This window comes from Pongo abelii, chromosome 12, assembly GCF_028885655.2.
Source record: "Pongo abelii isolate AG06213 chromosome 12, NHGRI_mPonAbe1-v2.0_pri, whole genome shotgun sequence".
In the NCBI taxonomy this organism is placed as follows: Eukaryota; Metazoa; Chordata; class Mammalia; order Primates; family Hominidae; genus Pongo; species Pongo abelii.
Genome location: NC_071997.2, coordinates 28194684 through 28214362, shown reverse-complemented (window position 1 = coordinate 28214362; position 19679 = coordinate 28194684). Strand labels below are relative to the sequence as shown.

Genomic DNA, 19679 nt, shown 5'->3' with positions numbered 1-19679 from the left:
CTATCTTGAAAAGTAATGAATGTCCATCACTGAAAATGTCCAGTCATAGGCAATGCCCACTTACTAGAAACATGCCAAAAGTAACTATATGGGTGACTAGAGCATCGGCTTTTAATTCTATCACCACTTTCTTAATTGGTGGTGGAAATGTAATTTGATACAACCTCTTTAGGGTTAGATATTTGGCAGCAGCTCTAAAAATTATAAATGCACAGATATACTTTGATACTGCAATTCTTTCAGGAATTCATGGCACAAGTTAATCATTGCTAAATTACTTGAAGTAGCATTAAAAAAAAAAAGTAAAAGCAAGCTAATGTCCTGGTTTTAGGACCCTGGTTTTAAAAACTCCAAAGCTACAGTACATCCACACAATAGAATAATATGCAAGCATCCAAACTAATGAGAATGCCCTTTATATATACTGACATGGACATATCTCCAAGATACAGTTAATGGAAATAAAGTAAATGCAATCTTCAAATGTTTTCCTCCTTCTTTTAAAGACAGGGGATGTATGTGTGTTTACTTGGAGATGCATACAACATTTCCTGAAGAATACACAAGAAAGCAATAACATTAGTTTCTTTGGGAGTGAAGAAAGTAAATAACTAGGGAACAGAAAGGAGTCTTCATAGCATATTCTTAAGAGCCGCCAGAATTTTAAACCATGTATATATAATTCTTTCCAAACATGCTCATTTTTCAAAATATATGATTTATGAACCTAAAAGCTTCTGATTTTGAATTTTAGAAATATTCGTATCGCCTATCCTTTTACTCACAAGTTTTCTAAACATCATGTCAAAGTTTGTCATCTATATGTTGAAAAGAGCACACAAAATAAACAAAATGTTGACATCATTCTTTTTGTTTTCAAACTGACCTCAATTCATAAACCCGGCCTCTTTTACAAAATTATTCAACAGTTGAATTTGTGACCAGTTAATTAGTTGTGAATCCACTCAATCAAATCATCTCAATTCACTATTTCCTTTTTTTTTTTTTTTGAGATGGAGTCTAGCTCTGTCGCCAGGCTGGAGTGCTGCAGCGGCAATATCTTGGCTCACTGCAACCTCCGCCTCCTGGTTTCAAGCAATTCTCCTGTCTCGGCCCCTCAAGTAGCTGGGACTACAGGCACCCGCCACCATGTGTGGCTAATTTTTATATTTTTAGTAGAGATCGGGTTTGACCATGTTGGTCAGGATGGTCTCGAACTGCTGACCTCAAGTGATCCGCCCACCTCAGCTTCCCAAAGTGCTGGGATTATAGGCGTGAGCCACCGCGCCTGGCTATTTCCTCATCTTAACTAAAAGGTTTCAAGATACTTTGTTAAATACCTAGCTGCAATGCAGATGTACTTACTAGAACCACAGTATTCCTCTGATTAAGAGTCTGAAAATCTTGCCATAAAAGTCAGCCAATTCTTAAATACCCAAATGCCAGCACATAACCTACATTTTATGCTTATAATCATTTGATCATTGAGCTTTAAAATAAACTGATAAAATAAAATACAAGCATCTAAGATGTTTCTATTATATATTCATTCTACAGAAATATGTGGTAGTTAAAGACTGAGGTAGGTATCTCTGTGCTGAAGTGGAACAATGAAGAAACATTTAGAAAAGCAAGGCATCTGGCAATAGGTAAAGCACACCCACATTGAGGCACAATATTTTTTAAAAGCAGAGAAAGAATGTATTGCACATTTGCATATGCGAAAAATATTTCTGAACACCCAAGAAACTCCTAACAGTAGTTGTCATCTAGGAAAGGAGACCTGAGTGAATGGATTAAGAGGGAAACTAACTTTTTATTATTAAAAGTTCACAGTCAGGTGTGGTGGCTCATACCTGTAATCCCAGCACTTTGGGAGGGCAAGGCAGAAGGATCACTTGAAGCCAGGAGTTCAAGACCAACCAGCCTGGGAAACATAGCAAGACCTTGTCTTTACAAAAAATTTAACAATGTAGCCAGGCATGGTGGCAGGCACCTGTAGTCCCAGCTACTGAGCTGAGGCTGAAGCAGGAGAGGATCGCTTGAGCCCAGGAGTTCGAGGATACAGTGAGCTATGATCGTGCCACTGCACTCCAGCCAGAGCAACAAGAGTGAGACTCTGCCTCCCAAAACTACATATCAGAAAATTTTAGGCTGTGCACAGTAGCTCACACCTATAATCCCAGAACTCTGGGAAGCTCGAGCCCAGTTCAGCGTTACAGTGAGCTACGATTACGCAACTGCACTCCAGCCTGGGTGACACAGCAAGACTCTAATAGACACACAGACAGATAAATTTTAAAGTTTCCATTAAAAATAAGAACTATTGGCAGGGCGCGGTAGCTCATGCCTGTAATGCCAGCACTTTGAGAGGCCAAGGTGGGCGGATCATGAGGTCAGGAGATTGAGACCATCCTGGCTAACACGGTGAAACCCCATCTCTACTGAAAATACAAAAAAATTAGCCGGGCGTGGTGGTGGGTGCCTGTAGTCCCAGCTACTCGGGAGGCTGAGGTAGAAGAATGGTGTGAACCCAGGAGGCGGAGCTTGCAGTGAGCCGAGGTCGTGCCACCGTGCTCCAGCCTGGGCGACAGAGTGAGACTCCGTCTCAAAAAAAATAAAATAAATAAAAATAAGAACTATCAGTTACTCGAGAATTTCTATAAGAAACTTTTAATGTTTGTATTACCTAGTGAACCTCACTAAATCCATTAATTTTCACTAATCCATTCCTTACGAACACAGAAGTTTCTACTGAGCATTTTAAATATTAGTACTTAACATGTGAACTGTCTATCAATGGTGCTTTTAAAAGATTTACAGGCCAGGCTCGGTGGCTCATGCCTGTAATCCCAGCACTTTGAGAGGCCGAGTCGGGTGGATCACGAGGTCAGAAGATCGAGACCATCCTGGCTAACATGGTGAAACCCCGTCTCTACTAAAAAATACAAAAAATTAGCCCGGCATGGTGGTGTGTGCCTGTAATCCCAGATACATGATAGGCTGAAGCAGGAGAATCACTTGAACCCAGGAGGCACAGGTTGCAGTGAGCTGAGATTGCGCCACTGCACTCCAGCCTGGTGACAGAGCGAGACTCTGTCTCAAATAAAAATAAAAAGATTTATATTAGGCAGGGCATGGTGGCTCACTGCCTGTAATCCCAGCACTTTGAGAGGCCGAGGCGCACAGATCACCTGAGGTCAGGAGTTCGAGACCAGCCTGACCAACATGGAGAAACCCCGTCTCTACTAAAAATACAAAATTAGACGGGGGTGGTGGCGCGTGCCTGTTATCCCAGCTACTTGGGAGACTGAAGCAGGACAATCACTTGAACCTGGGAGGTGGAGGTTGCAGTGAGCCAGATGGCGCCATTACACTCCAGCCTGGGCAACGAGAGCAAAACTCCGTCTCAAAAAGAAAAAAAGATTTATATTAGAAGGAGGGGCCTTCTCTAAAAGTAATGAATCCTTTTTTTCCCTCCCCAAGCAAAAAATCCTTCTCTAAAATTAACAATCATTTTTCTAAGCCAGGTTTAATGCTTTTTTGGAAGACTGCTTATTTCTTTTCCTTTCAAAAGTTATGCAAGCTCATTAAAAAAAAAAAAAAAAAAAGGCCGGGAGTGGTGGCTCACGCCTGTAATCCCAGCACTTTGGGAGGCCGAGGCGGGTGGATGACTAGGTCAGGAGATTGAGACCATCCTGGCTAACACGGTGAAACTCCGTCTCTACTAAAAGAACAAAAAAAAAATTAGCCAGGCATGGTGGCGGGTGCCTGTAGTCCCAGCTACTCGGGAGGCTGAGGCAGGAAAACGGCATGAACTCGGGAGGCGGAGCCTGCAGTGAGCCGAGATCGTGCCACTGCACTCCAGCCTGGGCGACAGAGCGAGACTCCGTCTCAAAAAAGGCCAGGCGCAGTGGCTCGCGCCTGTAATCCCAGCACTTTGGGAGACCAAGGCAGGTAGATCACGAGGTCAAGAGATTGCAACCATCCTGGCCAACATGGTGAAACCCCGTCTCTATTAAAAATACAAACAATTAGCTGGGCGTGGTAGCACGGACCTGTAGTCCCAGCTACTCAGGAGGCTGAGGCAGGAGAATCACTTGAACCCAGGAGGTGGAGGTTGCAGTGAGCCGAGATCACGCCACTGCACTCCAGCCTGGCGACAGAGAGAGACTTGGTCTCAAAAAAAATAAAAAAATAAAAAATAAGAAAAGGTTTTATGTTTTCAAGATTAATAGATATACTGTTACATATACACAATACAGTCATAAATGTTATATACATGTTTTTCAATTAACATGTTAAATTGCAATCATATTCTTCTATCATAGGTTATAAAGCCACTGCCCTACATCTACTTATTAGGATTTTGTCCAAGTAACACATCTTTTTGAATCAAGCTTTACCCATAATACGAGATTACATCTTTATCATGTTCCCAAAAATCGCAGAGTAAAAACATTAAACTCTTCAAATCTGTCTACAAACAAATCATGGCTATGGAGGCTTTCAACAAGAGTGCACTCAACATCCCTGTTTCACCAGCCTCACCAGTACTGTGTATGCTTAGTTATTTTCCACTGTATCAAATTGACTATTTCATTTTAACTTTAATTCCACAGGTTTGTTCACATCCTGTCATTACATACCAGAGCACACCTTCATTTAAAACACATCAAGACTCAGTGAAATGTCAATTGCTCCTACAAGTGGAAGACTTACCTGAAATGCTATGAGATAGCACAATGCAGCCAGCTCAGAAAGAGCTCGCCATTGAACATTACTATGCTGACCCATCTTCAAAAGCAGAGAACCAGCATGCATGTAGAAATGTCCTTTCATTTCTAAGAAAGTAGCTGACAGTTCATCATTTCCACCCAAAGAAGATTTCACAGACTGAAGAGCACTACCAAAACTGTAATATGAAAATATCAAACAGATAATACACACTTACTGCACTGTGAATAATCATGGTTTATTTAATTCAGAACAAAATAAACATTTTATTTCAAGCTTCATCTTCCACATTCAACTTCTAATAATTCTTATTCCCCATGTTATAAATTATGAATCATCTAATGCTTATTTTTATCCTGCATGCTTCCTATACTTCATGCTTAACCTCTCAAATGATGTCTTATTCCCAGTTATTTCCAGCCCTCCAATCACAGATAAATATAAGATTAGGGATTATAGGTGCACATTTCAAAATAAACCAGGAGAAAATTGGGAGACTATTTTGTAGCTTCTTCCTGATCATATAATTTCATTATTTAATTAACAGTTGTAATTTCTCAAATTAGACATACCATTTCCAAATTAGAAGTAAATAACTGACAGGTATTTGAGTATCAATACAGTAATTGCTCTCTTTACTACACAGATCATTACAGCGTTAAATAAATTGTCTTCCTTTTTTTTTTTTTTTTTGAGACGGAGTCTCTCACTATCGCCTGGGCTTGAGTGCAATGGCACGATCTAAGCTCACTGCAACCTCCACCTCCTAGGTTCAAGTGATTCTCCTGACTCAGCCACCTGAGTAGCTGGGATTACAGGTGCCTGCCACCATGCCCCGCTAAACTTTTTTTATATTTTTAGTAGAGACAGGGTTTCACTATGTTGGCCAGGCTGGTCTCGAACTCCTCACCTCATGATCCACCCGCCTCAGCTTACCAATGTGCTGAGATTACAGGCATAAGCCACTACGCCTGGCCTATTATTTGTAATCTATATTCTAAATTAGTTCTTCTAAATCCTAATGTTTCTCCAAATCCTCACTTTGGAAGAAAAGTAAAAGCCAAAAGGAAACACTTAAACGTGAAGCATGATTTTAAAGTGGCTTACAATAAAGCAGCCAGAGCAAGTGAGGTCTAAAGATCTCTGAGGGTGCTCAAAAACCCCTTCAGGGGATCCATGAAGTTAAAATTACTTTCACAATCATACCAAAAAAAATTTATATTTTACATACTCATTCTCTCATGTATGTAGAGCTGAGTTTTTTTGTTTTTGTTTTTGTTTTTGGAGACAGAATCTCGCTCTGTCACAAGGTTGGAGTGCAGTGGCACAATCTTCGCTTACTGCAACCTCTGACTCCCAGGTTCAAGCAATTCTTCTACCTCAGCCTCCCGAGTAGCTGGGACTATAGGCGCGTGCCAACATGCCCGGCTAATTTTTTGTATTTTTAGTAGAGACAAGGTTTCACCGGTGTTAGCTGGGATGGTCTCGATCTCCTGACTTTGTGATCCATCTGCCTCGGCCTCCCAAAGTGCTGGGATTACAGGCCTGAGCCACCATGCCCCGCTGAGCTGAGTTTTCTAGAAGCTTCATGACATGTAATAGTTTTACAGACTGAAAGAGGAAGTAAATGAGAACCTAGCTATGTTCTACTAAGCGAGACATTAAAAAGATTTACAAAAATGCAAAAACAATGACACTTTTCTGACTAGTTTTTTGCTGTTGGAAAATAATTATTTTTCATAAAAAATGCTATTATTGGCCCTGTGCGGTGGCTCACACATGTAATTCCAGCACTTTGGGAGGCTGAGGCGGGTGGATCACCTGAGGTCAGGAGTTCAAGACCAGCCTAGCCAACATGGTGAAACCCCATCTCTACTAAAAATACAAAAAATTAGCCAGGCGTGGAGGTGGGCACCTGTAATTCCAGCTACTTGGGAGGCTGAGGCAGGAGAATCGCTTGAACCTGCGAAGCAGAGGTTGCAGTGATCCGAGATCACACTGTTGCACTCTAGCCTGGGCAACAAGAGCAAAACTCTGTCTCAAAAAAAAAAAAAAAAAAGCTATTATTATTAACACACAATAGGGCTTATTACATTTTTAATGGATTACATATTTTTTATTTCTTTTAATTTCTAATGTAATAAACACTGATAGAAATAACCCACATACGGCCAGGTGCAGTGACTCAGATCTGCAATCCCAGCACTTTGGAAGGCCAAGGAAGGCGGATCACGAGGTCAAGAGATTGAGACCTCCCAGTACTTTGGGAGGCCAAGGTAGGCGGATCAAGAGGTCAAGAGATCGAGACCAGCTGGGCGCGGTGGCTCACGCCTGTAATCCCAGCGCTTTGGGAGGCCAAGGCGGGTGGATCACAAGGTCAGGAGATCAAGACCATCCTGGCTAACAAGGTGAAACCCCATCTCTACTAAAAATACAAAAAATTAGCTGGGTGTAGTGGCGGGCACCTGTAGGCCCAGCTACTTGAGAGGCTGAGGCAGGAGAATGGCGTGAACCCTGGAGACAGAGCTTGCAGTGAGCCAAGATGGCGCCACTGCACTCCAGCCTGGGCGACAGAGCGAGACTCCGTCTCAAAAAAAAAAAAAAAAAAAAAAAAAAGATCGAGACCATCCTGGCCAACATGATGAAACCCTGTTCCTACTAAAAATACAAAAATTAGCCAGGTGTGGGCTGGGCATGGTGGCTCATGCCTGTAATCCCAACACTTTGGGAGGCCAAGGAGGGCAGATCATGAGGTCAGGAGATCGAGATCATCCTGGCTAACACGGTGAAACTCCGTCTCTACTAAAAATACAAAAAAATTAGCCGATCGTGGTGGTGGGCGCCTGTAGTCCCAGCTACTCAGGAGGCTGAGGCAGAAGAATGGCATGAACCTGGGAGGCAGAGCTTGCAGTGAGCCGAGATTGCGCCACTGTACTCCAGCCTGGGTGACAGAGCGAGACTCTGTCTCAAAAAAAAAAAAAAAAAAATTAGACAGGTGTGGCGGTGGGCACCTGTAGTCCCACCTATTCAGGAGACAGAGACAAAAGAATCACTTGAACCCAGGAGGCAGAGGTTGCAGTGAGCTGAGACTGCGCCACTGCATGCCAGCCTGGTGAGAGCAAGACTCAGTCTCAAAAAAAAAAAAAAGAGATTGAGACCATCCTGAACTCCGTCTCTACTAAACATACAAAAATTAGCTGGGCGTGGTGGTGTGCACCTGTGGTCCCAGCTACTCGGGAGGCTGAGGCAGGAGAATTGCCTGAACCCAGGAGGCGGAGGTTACAGTGAGCCAAGGTCGTGCCACTGCACTCCAGCCTGGTGACAGAGCAAGACTCCATCTCAAAAAAAAAAAAAGAAAGAAAGAAAAAAAGGAACCCACATACAAAGATCTTTGAAGTCCTTAAGAAAAATGTAAATTGGGACCAAAAAATTTGAGTATACAAAGAATACAAAATAAAACATCCTACATGTTTTCTAAAATAATCTTAAAGTTATGTTAGTTCTTTTAGATACTGCTCTTACCCTACCAATTTAGGACACTATGTACTTTTTCAAGAAAATTACCTACTCCCTGCACTCAGTGAAATGAACTTCTTTCCTTATACCAGATGGGGAAATAAATTAACTTCCAAACAAATGGACAGCCTAAACTAGCAATCAGTAAACTTTTTCTACAAAAAGGAGGAGAATACTAATCTGGCTTTACAGGCATACAATCTCTGCTGCAACCACTCAACTCCAACCTTGTAGTATGTAAGCAGCCACAGACAATACATAAACAGAGGCATGCTGTATTCCAATAAATATTAACAAAATTAGGCAGGGGCCATATTTGGCCCACAAGCTCTAATCAACCCCTGCTCTAAACTAACATCTTTATACAAATCCAAGTGATGTTTTTGTTCAATGGAATTTATTTTCAAAATGGAGACACTGGTTTTCAAAATCAAAATTTAGGAAAAAAGGTAAATCACATAGTTGAGTTCTTTTGTTTCTTAGCTAAAACAGTATTCTCTGAAATACTAGTGATGCTAAGTGCTTATACTAGTACATGTGAACCTAGCCATCTGATGACAGATGAACTTTAATTTTCACTCAAGATTATACTATTATAAAAAATAAAATATGAAATGCAGTTAGAACATTCATTTTAAGCTTGACCATGACAAAACTGAGTATTTAACCATAACGCTAATTTTAATCAAGCTTGAACTATAAGAGTTCTCTAAAAAGGAAAGTCACATAAAACCAATTAGAACTTCCCCATAAAAGAAGAAAAATAAGATTGCCTCCTAGTGGTTCACTGTATTAACTATAACTCTTAGGTACATTATAGAAATAATGATTCAGTAAAGAAGTTTACAGCAATGAACTTACTGCAAAAAGAAAAACTGCAATTTATACTAAAACATTCTCCTCAAAGTCAACGTACCTTTCCAGTAATTCTCTACTTTCCTGCACGTCTCTAGTGGAAAGCGTAAGAAGCATAAGATTAGCATAGGCCAGCAGTAAGTCTGTATTGGTTGCTCGCCAGTCACTTTTATCAGACTCCAAACACTGTAAAGACTCCAGATATTCCTATTTTGTGGAATTAACAGTAAGTTACAAAACTTAATCAAATGTTAAGAAATTAACCATTTTATGCCTACAAATTCCTTTTCTCACTCCAACCACGTTTGTAAAACTATATTGATTTTTACATCAACCTTAAAATGAAAACACCAAAAATATATACACTTATCATAGTTATCTCCCCAATCTTCCCATTATAAATTTAACTGATCCCCTGGTAAAAATTTCATTTTATAACTGTTCTACATAAATAAAAGAAATTTAAGTCCAGCAGGGCACTGCTGCTTTAGTACAAAAAGATGTATGCTAATTGCCTACATAGAAATGTAAAGACCCAATAGCTTTTATCTACCTTAAGGGTCTGTACAACACACGAATTCCATTCTAAACTTGAACGCAAAGCTGTGTTCCTCCCTGCCTCATGGCAGTGGGCCACAGCATCCTTCAATCTTTTATTTGAGCGATACAACTCCACTAGCCGGATATTCACATGGACATCATCAGGTCTTACATAAAGTTCTGACTGAATCAAGTCAAAAAGTTTATTCCATCCATCTTCACCTTCACAATCTAGAAGCTGTTCCTATTTAGAGGGGAAAAAGAAAAATTATTAGATTAACACTTGTGCAATTTTAAACAAGTCATGCTCCCAAAGAGCACCATTCCACTATGTCTAGTTTTACGATGATGCCACCAAAAACACCATCCTATATACCTTATTCGTCCCTTCTGAGAGTTGCTTACAACCCAGAAACTAAGCCTCAAGAACTGTATGTGAAGAAAAGCATCTGTGATTACTGCAGTAGCTCACACTCTCTTCAGAGACTACCACGACTATTGCCACACATCCCTGTCCAACTGAGTCACCACCAGAAGCCTAGACCTCCCCAGTCAATCCTCAGCAACAAGGTCTTTATCTTCAAACTGCTCTGTATCTCCTTAAATCTGACTCAATCCTGCATCCCCTCTCCTCCCACTGTTCTGTTACCTTCATCATCATCTCAAAGTACTGTCATCACCTCCTGACCTTAAATGAAGACAGTATCATCTCAGGATAACCCCCACTACCATGATGGCTTTTTCTCTCTGAACTTACATACAAGGAGAGGAAGTAGGGTTTGTGGCCACTCACTTCTCATTTGCGATGCTCTTCCATCAGCCTCTCAAGAAGCTAGGAGCACAGGCATGCACCACCATGCCCGGCTAATTTTTTTTTAACGTTCTGTAGAGATGGGGTCTTGCCATGTGGCCCAGGCTGACTACTCAGTTCCTTAATCACCTCATCTCCAGTGATGTTATCCTCCACTCCAACCTCAAACATCCACTTGCCACTGACACAAGTCTTCAAAATCTGTATTTTGGTCATACCACCGAAACCACCATACCACCCTTCTTATTCTTCCACCTCACTGAGGGCCTACATACCCTTACTTTCAGAAATATACTTCTCCACCACATGACAAGTTCCCTTCAAGACAATAACATCATCAAGTTTTAAACACCTGTAAACACATATAAATACACACACTTTCTTCTGTCAGGCAAAAAATGCTATAATCCCTTATATCCATAATTACTGTTTGCTTACAGATTCCTTCAACTAATTCCCTCTTTTCCTCAGAAGAACCCTCCTAACTGGTTTCTGTGTGCTTAGATTTGGGAAATCATAACCCCAAGCTAACTGATTTCATTTTCGTTATCTCAACCATCAAACTGGTGCTGCCTAAAACAAAATATCATTTTAGTACTAACAGACTCACTTTCTCCACTCCCTGACACTTCATACCTCCTCCTATTTCCTCAGCTTCCCCATACCTTCCTTTGACCCTCACTTTCAACCTATAACCTAGATTCATCCTTCACTGAGAAACTTGATGCTATCACACATAAATTCCATTTTACCTTACCTACTTAAATTCGTCTTTCCCCAACTCTCAAGACCAAGCCGCCCATTAGTACTCTGTATTTCATTCCCCTCTCTCCTTTATCAATTTCTCCTCTTCTGGATGAGACGGATGATACCCTGGCCTCTCCCTATTGCAAAAGCCCTAGTCTTTGACTCTATGTTAAAAATTTTTTTAAAAACCACTATGAGTGCTTTTAAAAAGTTCTATCTCATACTTGAGAGAAAAAGCCTTCTCAACAGTAATACTCTCATTCATTAAACAAACGTCAGAAACTGTTTACCTTAGCAAGCCTTAAATGTTAGGAGAAATGGAATTACTCTGCATGACAGTTATAAATCTCATGGATTTCAATTCCAAAAAAAAAAAAAAAAATCTGATACAGGAAAGGTGTAATAGTGCCTTCAAGTTATTAAAGAAAATCTTTAAAGAATGCTTCAAAGTATCTAACTTGTTATACTGCAAGAAAAGAATCCCCTATCATTACATATGTTCTTTAACACTACCGACACCAGATTAACTGAATTGCCACGCCCAATATGGGAATTATGTTTGAGGCATAACTCCTAAGAGAGTAAAGAAATCTGCACAATTAGACCTCACGTTTTAGACTAATATTTAAAATCCAGCTGCTTATTACTGGGGAGAAAAACTTATCAGTAATTTTTATCTTTGGAAGCATTTTCAATGCTTTTTCAGCTTCAAAAATCTGTACATGACTGTTCATAGCAGATGAACAATAGCCAAAACCTAGAAATAACCAAAATGCCCCTCAAAAGTGAATGGTTAAGGCTGGGCACAGTGGCTCACACCTGTAATCCCAGCACTTTGGGAGGCCGAAGTGGGTGGATCACCTGAGAACCCGGGAGGCAGAAGTTGCAGTGAGCCGAGATAGCACCACTGCACTCCAGCATGGGCGACAGAGCAAGACTGTCTCAAAAAAAAAAAAAAATAGTGGATGGTTAAATTGTGGACCATGAAATACTACTCAGAAGTAAAGGAACCAACTATGGATATACAAAACTTATATGGATCACAAATGGTATTATGCTGACTGAACAAGCCAACCTCAAAAGGTCACATGCTTGGCCGGGCGCGGTGGCTCACGCCTGTAATCCTAGCACTTTGGGAGGCTGGGGCGGGCAGATCACGTGAGGTCAGGAGTTCAAGACCAGCCAGGCCAACATGGTGAAACCCTGTTTCTACTAAAAATACAAAAATAAGTGGGACATGGTAACATGTGCCTGTAGTCCCAGCTACCCGGAAGGCTGAGGCAGGAGAATCGCTTGAACCTGGGAGGTGGAGGTGGCAGTGAGCTGAGATTGCGCCAGTGAACTCCAACCTGGGCAACAGAGCAAGACTCTGTCTCAAAAAAAATGAAAAAAGAAAAAAAAAAGTCACACACTTCATGATGACATTTACATAACATTTTGAAATCACCAAAGTATAAAGATGGAGAACAGATTAATGGTTGCCAGAGGTCAGGCATAGTGAAGAGAAGTAAGTAGCATGACTACAAAAGGGGCAGCATGAGGAAGATCTCTGTGGTAATAGAGTAGTTCTGTATCTTGACGGCAGTGGTGGTATGAATCTACACGTGATAAAATGAAAGAAAACTATACATACACATTGTACCAATGTCAAAATTCCTGATTTTCATATTGTGCTTTGGTCGGGTTAAACAGGTTGAGTATCCCTTATCCAAAATGCTTGAGACCAGAAGTATTTCAGATTTTGAATTTTTTCAGACTTTGGAATATTTGCAGGATACTTAGCAGGTAGAGCATCTCAAATCTGAAAATCTGAAATCCAAAATTTTCTAATGAGCATTTCCTTTGAGCACCATGTCAGTGCTCAAAAAATTTCAGATTTTGGAGCATTTAGGATTTCGGATTTTAAACGCTCAACCTGTATAAGCACTGGGGAAAAATGAAGTAGCATATAGGATCTTTCTGTACAATCTTTGCAACTTCCTGTGCAAAAAAATCTATAATTATTTCAAAATTAAAATTTTTTACATTTCTATCAGAAACATATATAATGGGGGTAGGAGGAGGCTAAAGGCAAATATACATTTATAATTTAATATTGTACATACACAATAAAGTATACATTAATATATAAAACATTACAATATACATTTTAAATGTTTGCCAAACATATTTGTGTAGATTTTCTCCAGAACAGTTACTTAGTAAACTATATTTTACTCTATAAAGAATATCAGGACCAGTCAACACACTAGCAAGAACTTCCTACCATTTTTAGTAATTACGTCTTATATACTAGAGAAACCACCTTTTATCTTTTGCTTGAAAACCTTACTATCTCAAAATACAATCCCTTCTACTTTCAGACAATAGTTATTAGAAAACTCTTCTTTAAAATATCCCTAAATTGTCATCCTGTAGGTAATTTTCACTTAAAGAAGCAAAAATTGGATACCAGACAGAACTTAATGTAAATCTTAGCTCTACTTAGTTTACAGCTACTAAACTGTAAAATCCCTAAAATATTAATTATTTCAGAAGGGTAAATGAGATGTCACTTATAAAGTATAACTATGCCTAATAAGACAGTAGATGCTCAGAAAGGTTTTAATACACTTTTTAAAAGAAAAATTTTAAAGGAAACACAAACACCTGGGCTTAAGGTTTGCTATTGAAAAGTAATTTAAACTCCAAATATTAGAAATGGTTATGTCTTTTCTCCCTTTATGTTTTGTTTGTTTACCTTTAGTTTATAAACTGCAGGACTTCCTGGGAAAAGTTTAGCTGCTCTTTCAACCCAGTATTTTGCTCTTCCATCAGTAACATCATTTTTACAAAGCAATTCTGCAATCTTCAACACAAGATCTTTTTGTGTTGGGTTTAATTCCACTGAACGCTAATATCAGAAAAGAAATTAAAGATTAGTAAATAAATTGTATGTATGTAGGAGTATATATACTTATATATAAAGGTTAAAAAATGATCACTCCAACCCTTAAAAAATTCTACTTCTAGAGAAAACATGTTACTTCAAAGGTGTTAAAATAAAAGTGTCTTGGAATTTTCTGGAAATGAATCAAATAAAAATTATATTTGTGTCATTTGAATGCAAAAAACACAAAAGAACACCATTTCTGACCGTGTTAGACTTACAATTTATAGGTGTTAAACAATTCTATAGCTGTTCCAAGCTGTGTCACATAATTGTACTACGATACCAATGCCTGTTTTATGATATTCATAAAATATATTTGACTTACTTATATAAATTTCTCTGGGCATCATGTGTTTGGCTATGCAAAGGCTATATTTGAATCCTATAACTTACCCTGTAACATCCAACGGCTTTGTCTGTGTTTTCTTCCAATTCATAAAGAAGACCCAGAAATCTATGAGCTTTGGGATCCCTCTCTTGCCCATTAATGTAAGTACATATGTATCTGTTTTTTAAAAGTAATACAAAAGTAAATTAAACTTACAACTGTACTTTTAAATGCTAACCGAAGAATACATCTTAAACCAAAGCAACCACTAAACTCGTTTATATTGTTACTCAAAACTACCACTATTTATGCAGATAACTCAAAAGTATTCATAGAAAGAAATGGGTAATACTTAAAAACACGTACATAGAGTTGACCACATACTCATTTTACCATTAAATGTCATATTTACCAAATTTTTCTCCAGTGTTATCCACACATAAGAAATGAACATATAAATTGCTTCTTCTTCCTGATCACATTTTAATAAAGCACTAACAGTTTTGCAAATAAATTAGAAGTGATTATAGTAAACATTTTTAAAGTTGTCATAATGCAAAATACTAAACAGCAACAATTTCCCAAACAAAGGGAAATACATTTACCCTTTAAGCAAGAAAGTAATTTCTAACAGTACTATATCCAGCTAAAATCGAACAGAAGAAAAATTACTAATTACAGTACCAAATACAGGAAATTTCCATTTCTCAAATCAAGTAACAACTAAAATAAGTAAATATCCTCTAGGTTCCTTGACAGTATTACAATCAGAGAAATTAGGCCAGACCTAAACTAAGGGATTAAAGTCTCACAGTAAAAAGGTACAAGAGTTAACAGTCACAGTGCTGCTAGTTACATAATTTATGTACCACCATTTTCCTTTCTTACCAGCATTTCCATCTTCCTTTGGATGCCTTTAAAAGCCTGCCTCCCAGCAGAAGCAGTAACACACACCTGTAGTCCCAACACTATGGGAGGCCGAGGCAGGCAGACTGCTGTGCTCAGAAGTTCAAGACTAGCCTGGGCAACATAGTGACACCTGTCTCTACCAAAAAATGCAAACCTTAGCCAGGTGTGGTGGTGCGCATCTGTATCCCCAGCTACTTGGGGCGCTGAGGTGGGAAGATCTCTTGAGCCCAGAAGGCAGAGGTTACAGTGAGCAAAGATGGAGTCAGCTGCTGCACTCCAACCTGAGCAAGAGAGACAGATACTGCCTTAAAAAAAAAAAAAAAAAAAAAAAAAAAGCCTGCCTCCCTCTTAATTTCCTGCTTTAATCCACTCCAAGTCAGGAAATCAGAATCACCAAGCTTCTTATCCCTAGGATAGAGCCTTAGAGCATCACATACTGTGTCAATTAAAGATCTTTTATACAAGCTATTCTCCGGCCTTACACTTACAGTTTAATTTTTTATTCATTGCTATTTTTCATCTGATTAAGGTATCAGATATTTAACCAAAAACAAATTAAGATATAGGCATGGTCCTCTTTTACTCCAACAGAAGACAATTTTTAGAAATTGTGCTTGCCCTTGGTATAAACAAGCAGCAGCATGCAGAAAACACTAATTACCGTTTCAATCTCAATGGAATCTAGGCTGGTCCTTAGCATCAGTCTGAGTGATAAATCCCTTATTCCAGAATACACTTAGGAAGAACTACTAAGAACATATTTTTACCTATTTCAAAGAAAAAAATGAGAAAGGGCATTGATTTTTAAAAAACGAATACATGTTACAGTTTGTGCTTACTTTTTAGCAAGATCATATTCTTTAGCTTCATAATACAGCTTTGCAAAATAGAATCCGTTCATTGACATCTAAAAAAAAATTAAAAGTTGTTTTACTTTTCATACAGAAATATTTTCCAACATTTTTTCAAAAGCAGTAAAAACCTGTCCTAAGTTTATGTTCAAATACGCCATTTTCATTCACTTAAAAGTTTTTTTTAAAGCCTGACAAATGCATAATTCCATGTTTTATAATTTCCTATCACAAAACAAAAAATAGAGCTGGGTGCAGTGGTTCATGCCTGTAATCCCAGCACTTTGGGAGGCCGAAGTGGGCGGATCACCTGAGGTCAGGAATTTGAGACCAGCCTGGCTAACATGGTGAAACCCCGTCTCCACAAAAATACAAAAATCAGCCAAGCATAATGGCGGGTGCCTGTAATCCCAGCTACAGGCTGGGGCAGGAGAATGGCGTGAACCCGGGAGGGAGAGTTTACAGTGAGCCGAGATCGCGCCACTGCACTCCAGCCTGCGGGATAAAGCGAGACTCCGTCTCAAAAAAAAAAAAAAAAAGAAAAGAAAATGTCTAAAATGGGAGAAAGGGAATTAAAAATAACAAAAGTATATATGTGTGTTACTCAGAAGTATATAGATGTAAAGGGCAGAAAAAACAACTAACAGCTGTCAAAGGTGCCTGCCTGTAGTCCTAAGTACTCAGGAAACAGAGGTAGGAGGATCATTTATGCCCAAAAATTTGATGCCAGCCTGGGCAACACAGCAAGACCCTATTCTAAAAAAATAAAAATAAAAATAAGAGCTGTCAAGTAGCCCTTGAGAAGTAGGAATCAGCTGCAGAATAAGAAACCAACTTGACAGAACATACAAAAACTAAACAGAAGCCATCTGGAAAAAGAAAAACTAGAGAAAGAATTATTTTTTTTTCTTTTTTTTTTTTTTTTTGGAGACGTAGTCTCGCTCTGTCACACAGGCTGGAGTGCAGTGGCGCAATCTCTGCTCACCACAACCTCTGCCTCCATGATTCAAGCAATTCTCCTGTCTCAGCCTACCGAGTAGGTGGGACTACAGGCGCCTGCCACCACGCCCAGCTCATTTTTGTATTTTTATTAGAGACGGATTTTCACCATATTGGTCAGGCTGGTCTCTCGGCCTCCCAAAGTGCTCGGATTACAGACGAAGAATATTTTTAAGGGCAAAAGCACAGCCGCCAAAGCTCACCCCGGAGCTTTGTCAGTCCCCACTGGGTTCCTCCAGGCCAAAGAGGTACGACCTCCGCCGCAGCATATAAAGTAAATGTCCAGGAGATGGGAAGAAACCCGCCGATATAGCACCCGGGTGCCCAAGCCCCCGAGAACTAGGCCGCGCCGGTACTACGCGGCGCGCCATCGGCCAGAAAGCGGCCAGAAAGCCTGGGCCAGGGCGGGCCCACGAGCGAGCACCGTCGGGAACAAGCCGAGAGAAAGAGGAAGCGCCGGCGCCAACGGTCTCCCGTCCACCGCGGTCCCCCAAGGACTCTCCCTGCGCTTGCAAGCGCCACGCCGCCCACAGGACTGCGCTAGCGGGCCGGCGCCTCAACAGAGCGCGCCAGGGAGCCCGTCGGGAGCCATGACGCCTGACCCGCGCCAGACCGCCGCCCGGCCAGGTCGAGGCCGTCGGTCTCTTCGAGACCCACTCACCTTTCTAGGCGACGGGGCGGAGCCCTGCACCCAGGCGATGTACCGCTCCACGTCGGCCTTGCTGCGCCTCATCGCGCCGCCAACCTGACTGCCGAGCCGCGTGAGACCAGCGCTCAGCCCCGCAGCAGTCGCCACTTCCAAGAGGAAAGCGCCTGGAAGTCAGTGATGCAGGGCGTAGCCCGCGGAGGACCATTCTGACGAACTTGCCTGCTGCGTCATCACTGTGCGTCACATTGGCGACGTCGGCGCTCGAGCTGCACTCGACAGGGCTCTTGGCAGCGCCCTGGGCTCTGAGGTTGTCTTGGCAACCCCGGATCAGATTTCGGCCGCCAGCGTCCACAGCCTAAGGTAGATTTCCAGCAGATAACAATTTGCGTGATGGGCTCTTAAGCGTTTTGGTCACTTGTTCTAAATTATAAGTGCGCAATGCATTGGAAGAAAAAAGCACTCAGGCCAATTTGGTGAACGTCTAAATTGGAACAACGTTTCTGGAGATGACTGGTTAAATATGTTGCATCGGACATGTGTGAATACTAAAGCATACATTTTTAAATTCATATCTATTAAAAGAAATGAGGGTCGGGGGTGGTGGCTCACGCCTGTAATCCCAGCACTCTGAGAGGCTGAGGCAGGCGGATCACCTGAGGTCAGGAGTTCCAAGACCAGCATGGCCAACATGGTGAAACCCCATGCCTACTAAAAATACAAAATTTAGCCAGATGTGGTGGCAGGTGCCTGTTATGCCAGCTGAGGCAGAAGAATCGCCTGAACCCGGGAGGTGGAGTTTGTGGTGAGCCAAGATCACGCCACAGCATTCCAGCCTGGGTGACAGGGCGAGACTCCGTCTCAAAAAAAAAATATATAGATATAGATATAGATTGAATGTCAAATGAAATAATAGTATGGGGAGGGAAATGCGTGTGTGCGTATACACGCTTAGAAATAAAATGGGTTTAACACCAAAATGTTAATTGTGATTAGGACTATCAATGCTTTTATTTTCTTCTTGCTTATCTGTATTTTCTCATTTTTCTCGATGAACATTTGTTACTTGTGAATTCAACATAATTTGGCTTTAAGATATATTATAGGTAATGTGGCTGAGTACAGTGGCTCATGCCTGTAATCCCAGCACTTTGGGAGGCCAAGGCGGGAGGATCGCTTGAGCCCAGGAGTTTGAGACCAACCTGGGCAACATGGTGAAATCCTGTCTCTAAGAGAAAAAAAAAAAAGACATATTACATAATGTATTTACAGCAGACTTATTGTTTAAAACTGTGAAATTATTTCAACTGAAATTATTTGAAATTTGTCTTCATTTATTTCTTTTGAATACTTGGTTATAGTGGCATGCTCATAGGTCACTACAGCCTTGAACTGGGCTCAAGTGATCCTCTTGCCTCAGGTTCTGGAGTAGCTGGAACTACAGGTGCTCAACACCATGCCCAGCTCCCTCTTTGTTTATGAGTTGTTCTATTTTAATATATCTCGGTAGTTCCAGGCCCCATCCTTTTTTTATTTTTAGGAAGAGCAGGCATGGACACAGGGTTTTGCCTACAATTGATTATCTCAGAGTTGGGGTGGGGTGAGTGATTTTGTTTTTCAAGGTGTTCTTGGGACAAACATGATTGGCAGTTTAGCAGGTTTAATGGGCAGGTCCTTTTGTTATTTAAAAGCAATATTAAATACCAAGTAAACACAACTTTGAAGAGATTACTCATGAGCATTTCACACTTGTTACCACCTATGAAAATTATTTTTTGAGAAAGGTTAAAAATCCTGATATGATGTGC

The 19679-nt window shown here is 40.6% G+C and overlaps 2 protein-coding genes and 1 long non-coding RNA gene across 6 annotated transcripts in view; 1 reads left to right on the top strand and 2 right to left on the bottom strand.

Moving 5' to 3' along the window:
- The window catches only part of LOC129047447 (E3 SUMO-protein ligase RanBP2-like), a 39246-nt gene extending 21166 nt beyond the window's left edge, over positions 1–18080 (bottom strand). For all 3 annotated transcript variants that reach the window (XM_054547244.2, XM_054547245.2, XM_054547246.2), the window contains exons 1-7: positions 17887–18080; positions 16215–16282; positions 14532–14643; positions 13947–14099; positions 9662–9892; positions 9170–9315; positions 4723–4915 (exon numbers count right to left, since the gene is read on the bottom strand). In XM_054547244.2, coding sequence (XP_054403219.1) covers positions 4723–4915; positions 9170–9315; positions 9662–9892; positions 13947–14099; positions 14532–14643; positions 16215–16282; positions 17887–17958 — 975 coding nt within the window. In that variant the 5' untranslated portion in view covers positions 17959–18080. The remainder of the gene's footprint in view (positions 1–4722; positions 4916–9169; positions 9316–9661; positions 9893–13946; positions 14100–14531; positions 14644–16214; positions 16283–17886) is intronic.
- LOC129057508 (uncharacterized) lies at positions 991–4716 on the bottom strand. Its single transcript, XR_008522089.1, has 2 exons — positions 4059–4716; positions 991–3727 (listed from the first exon to the last, which is right to left on the bottom strand). It is a non-coding gene; the product is annotated as an uncharacterized LOC129057508 (long non-coding RNA).
- Positions 18081–18097: 17 nt separating the features above from the next.
- Positions 18098–19679, top strand: part of LOC100458972 (large ribosomal subunit protein uL30m) — an 83204-nt gene continuing 81622 nt past the window's right edge. Inside the window, exon 1 of one of the 2 annotated variants that reach the window (XR_010136162.1) lies at positions 18098–18234. The gene's annotated coding sequence lies outside the window, so the exon portion shown is untranslated. The remainder of the gene's footprint in view (positions 18235–19679) is intronic. The other variant, XM_054547341.2, reaches the window with a different exon arrangement.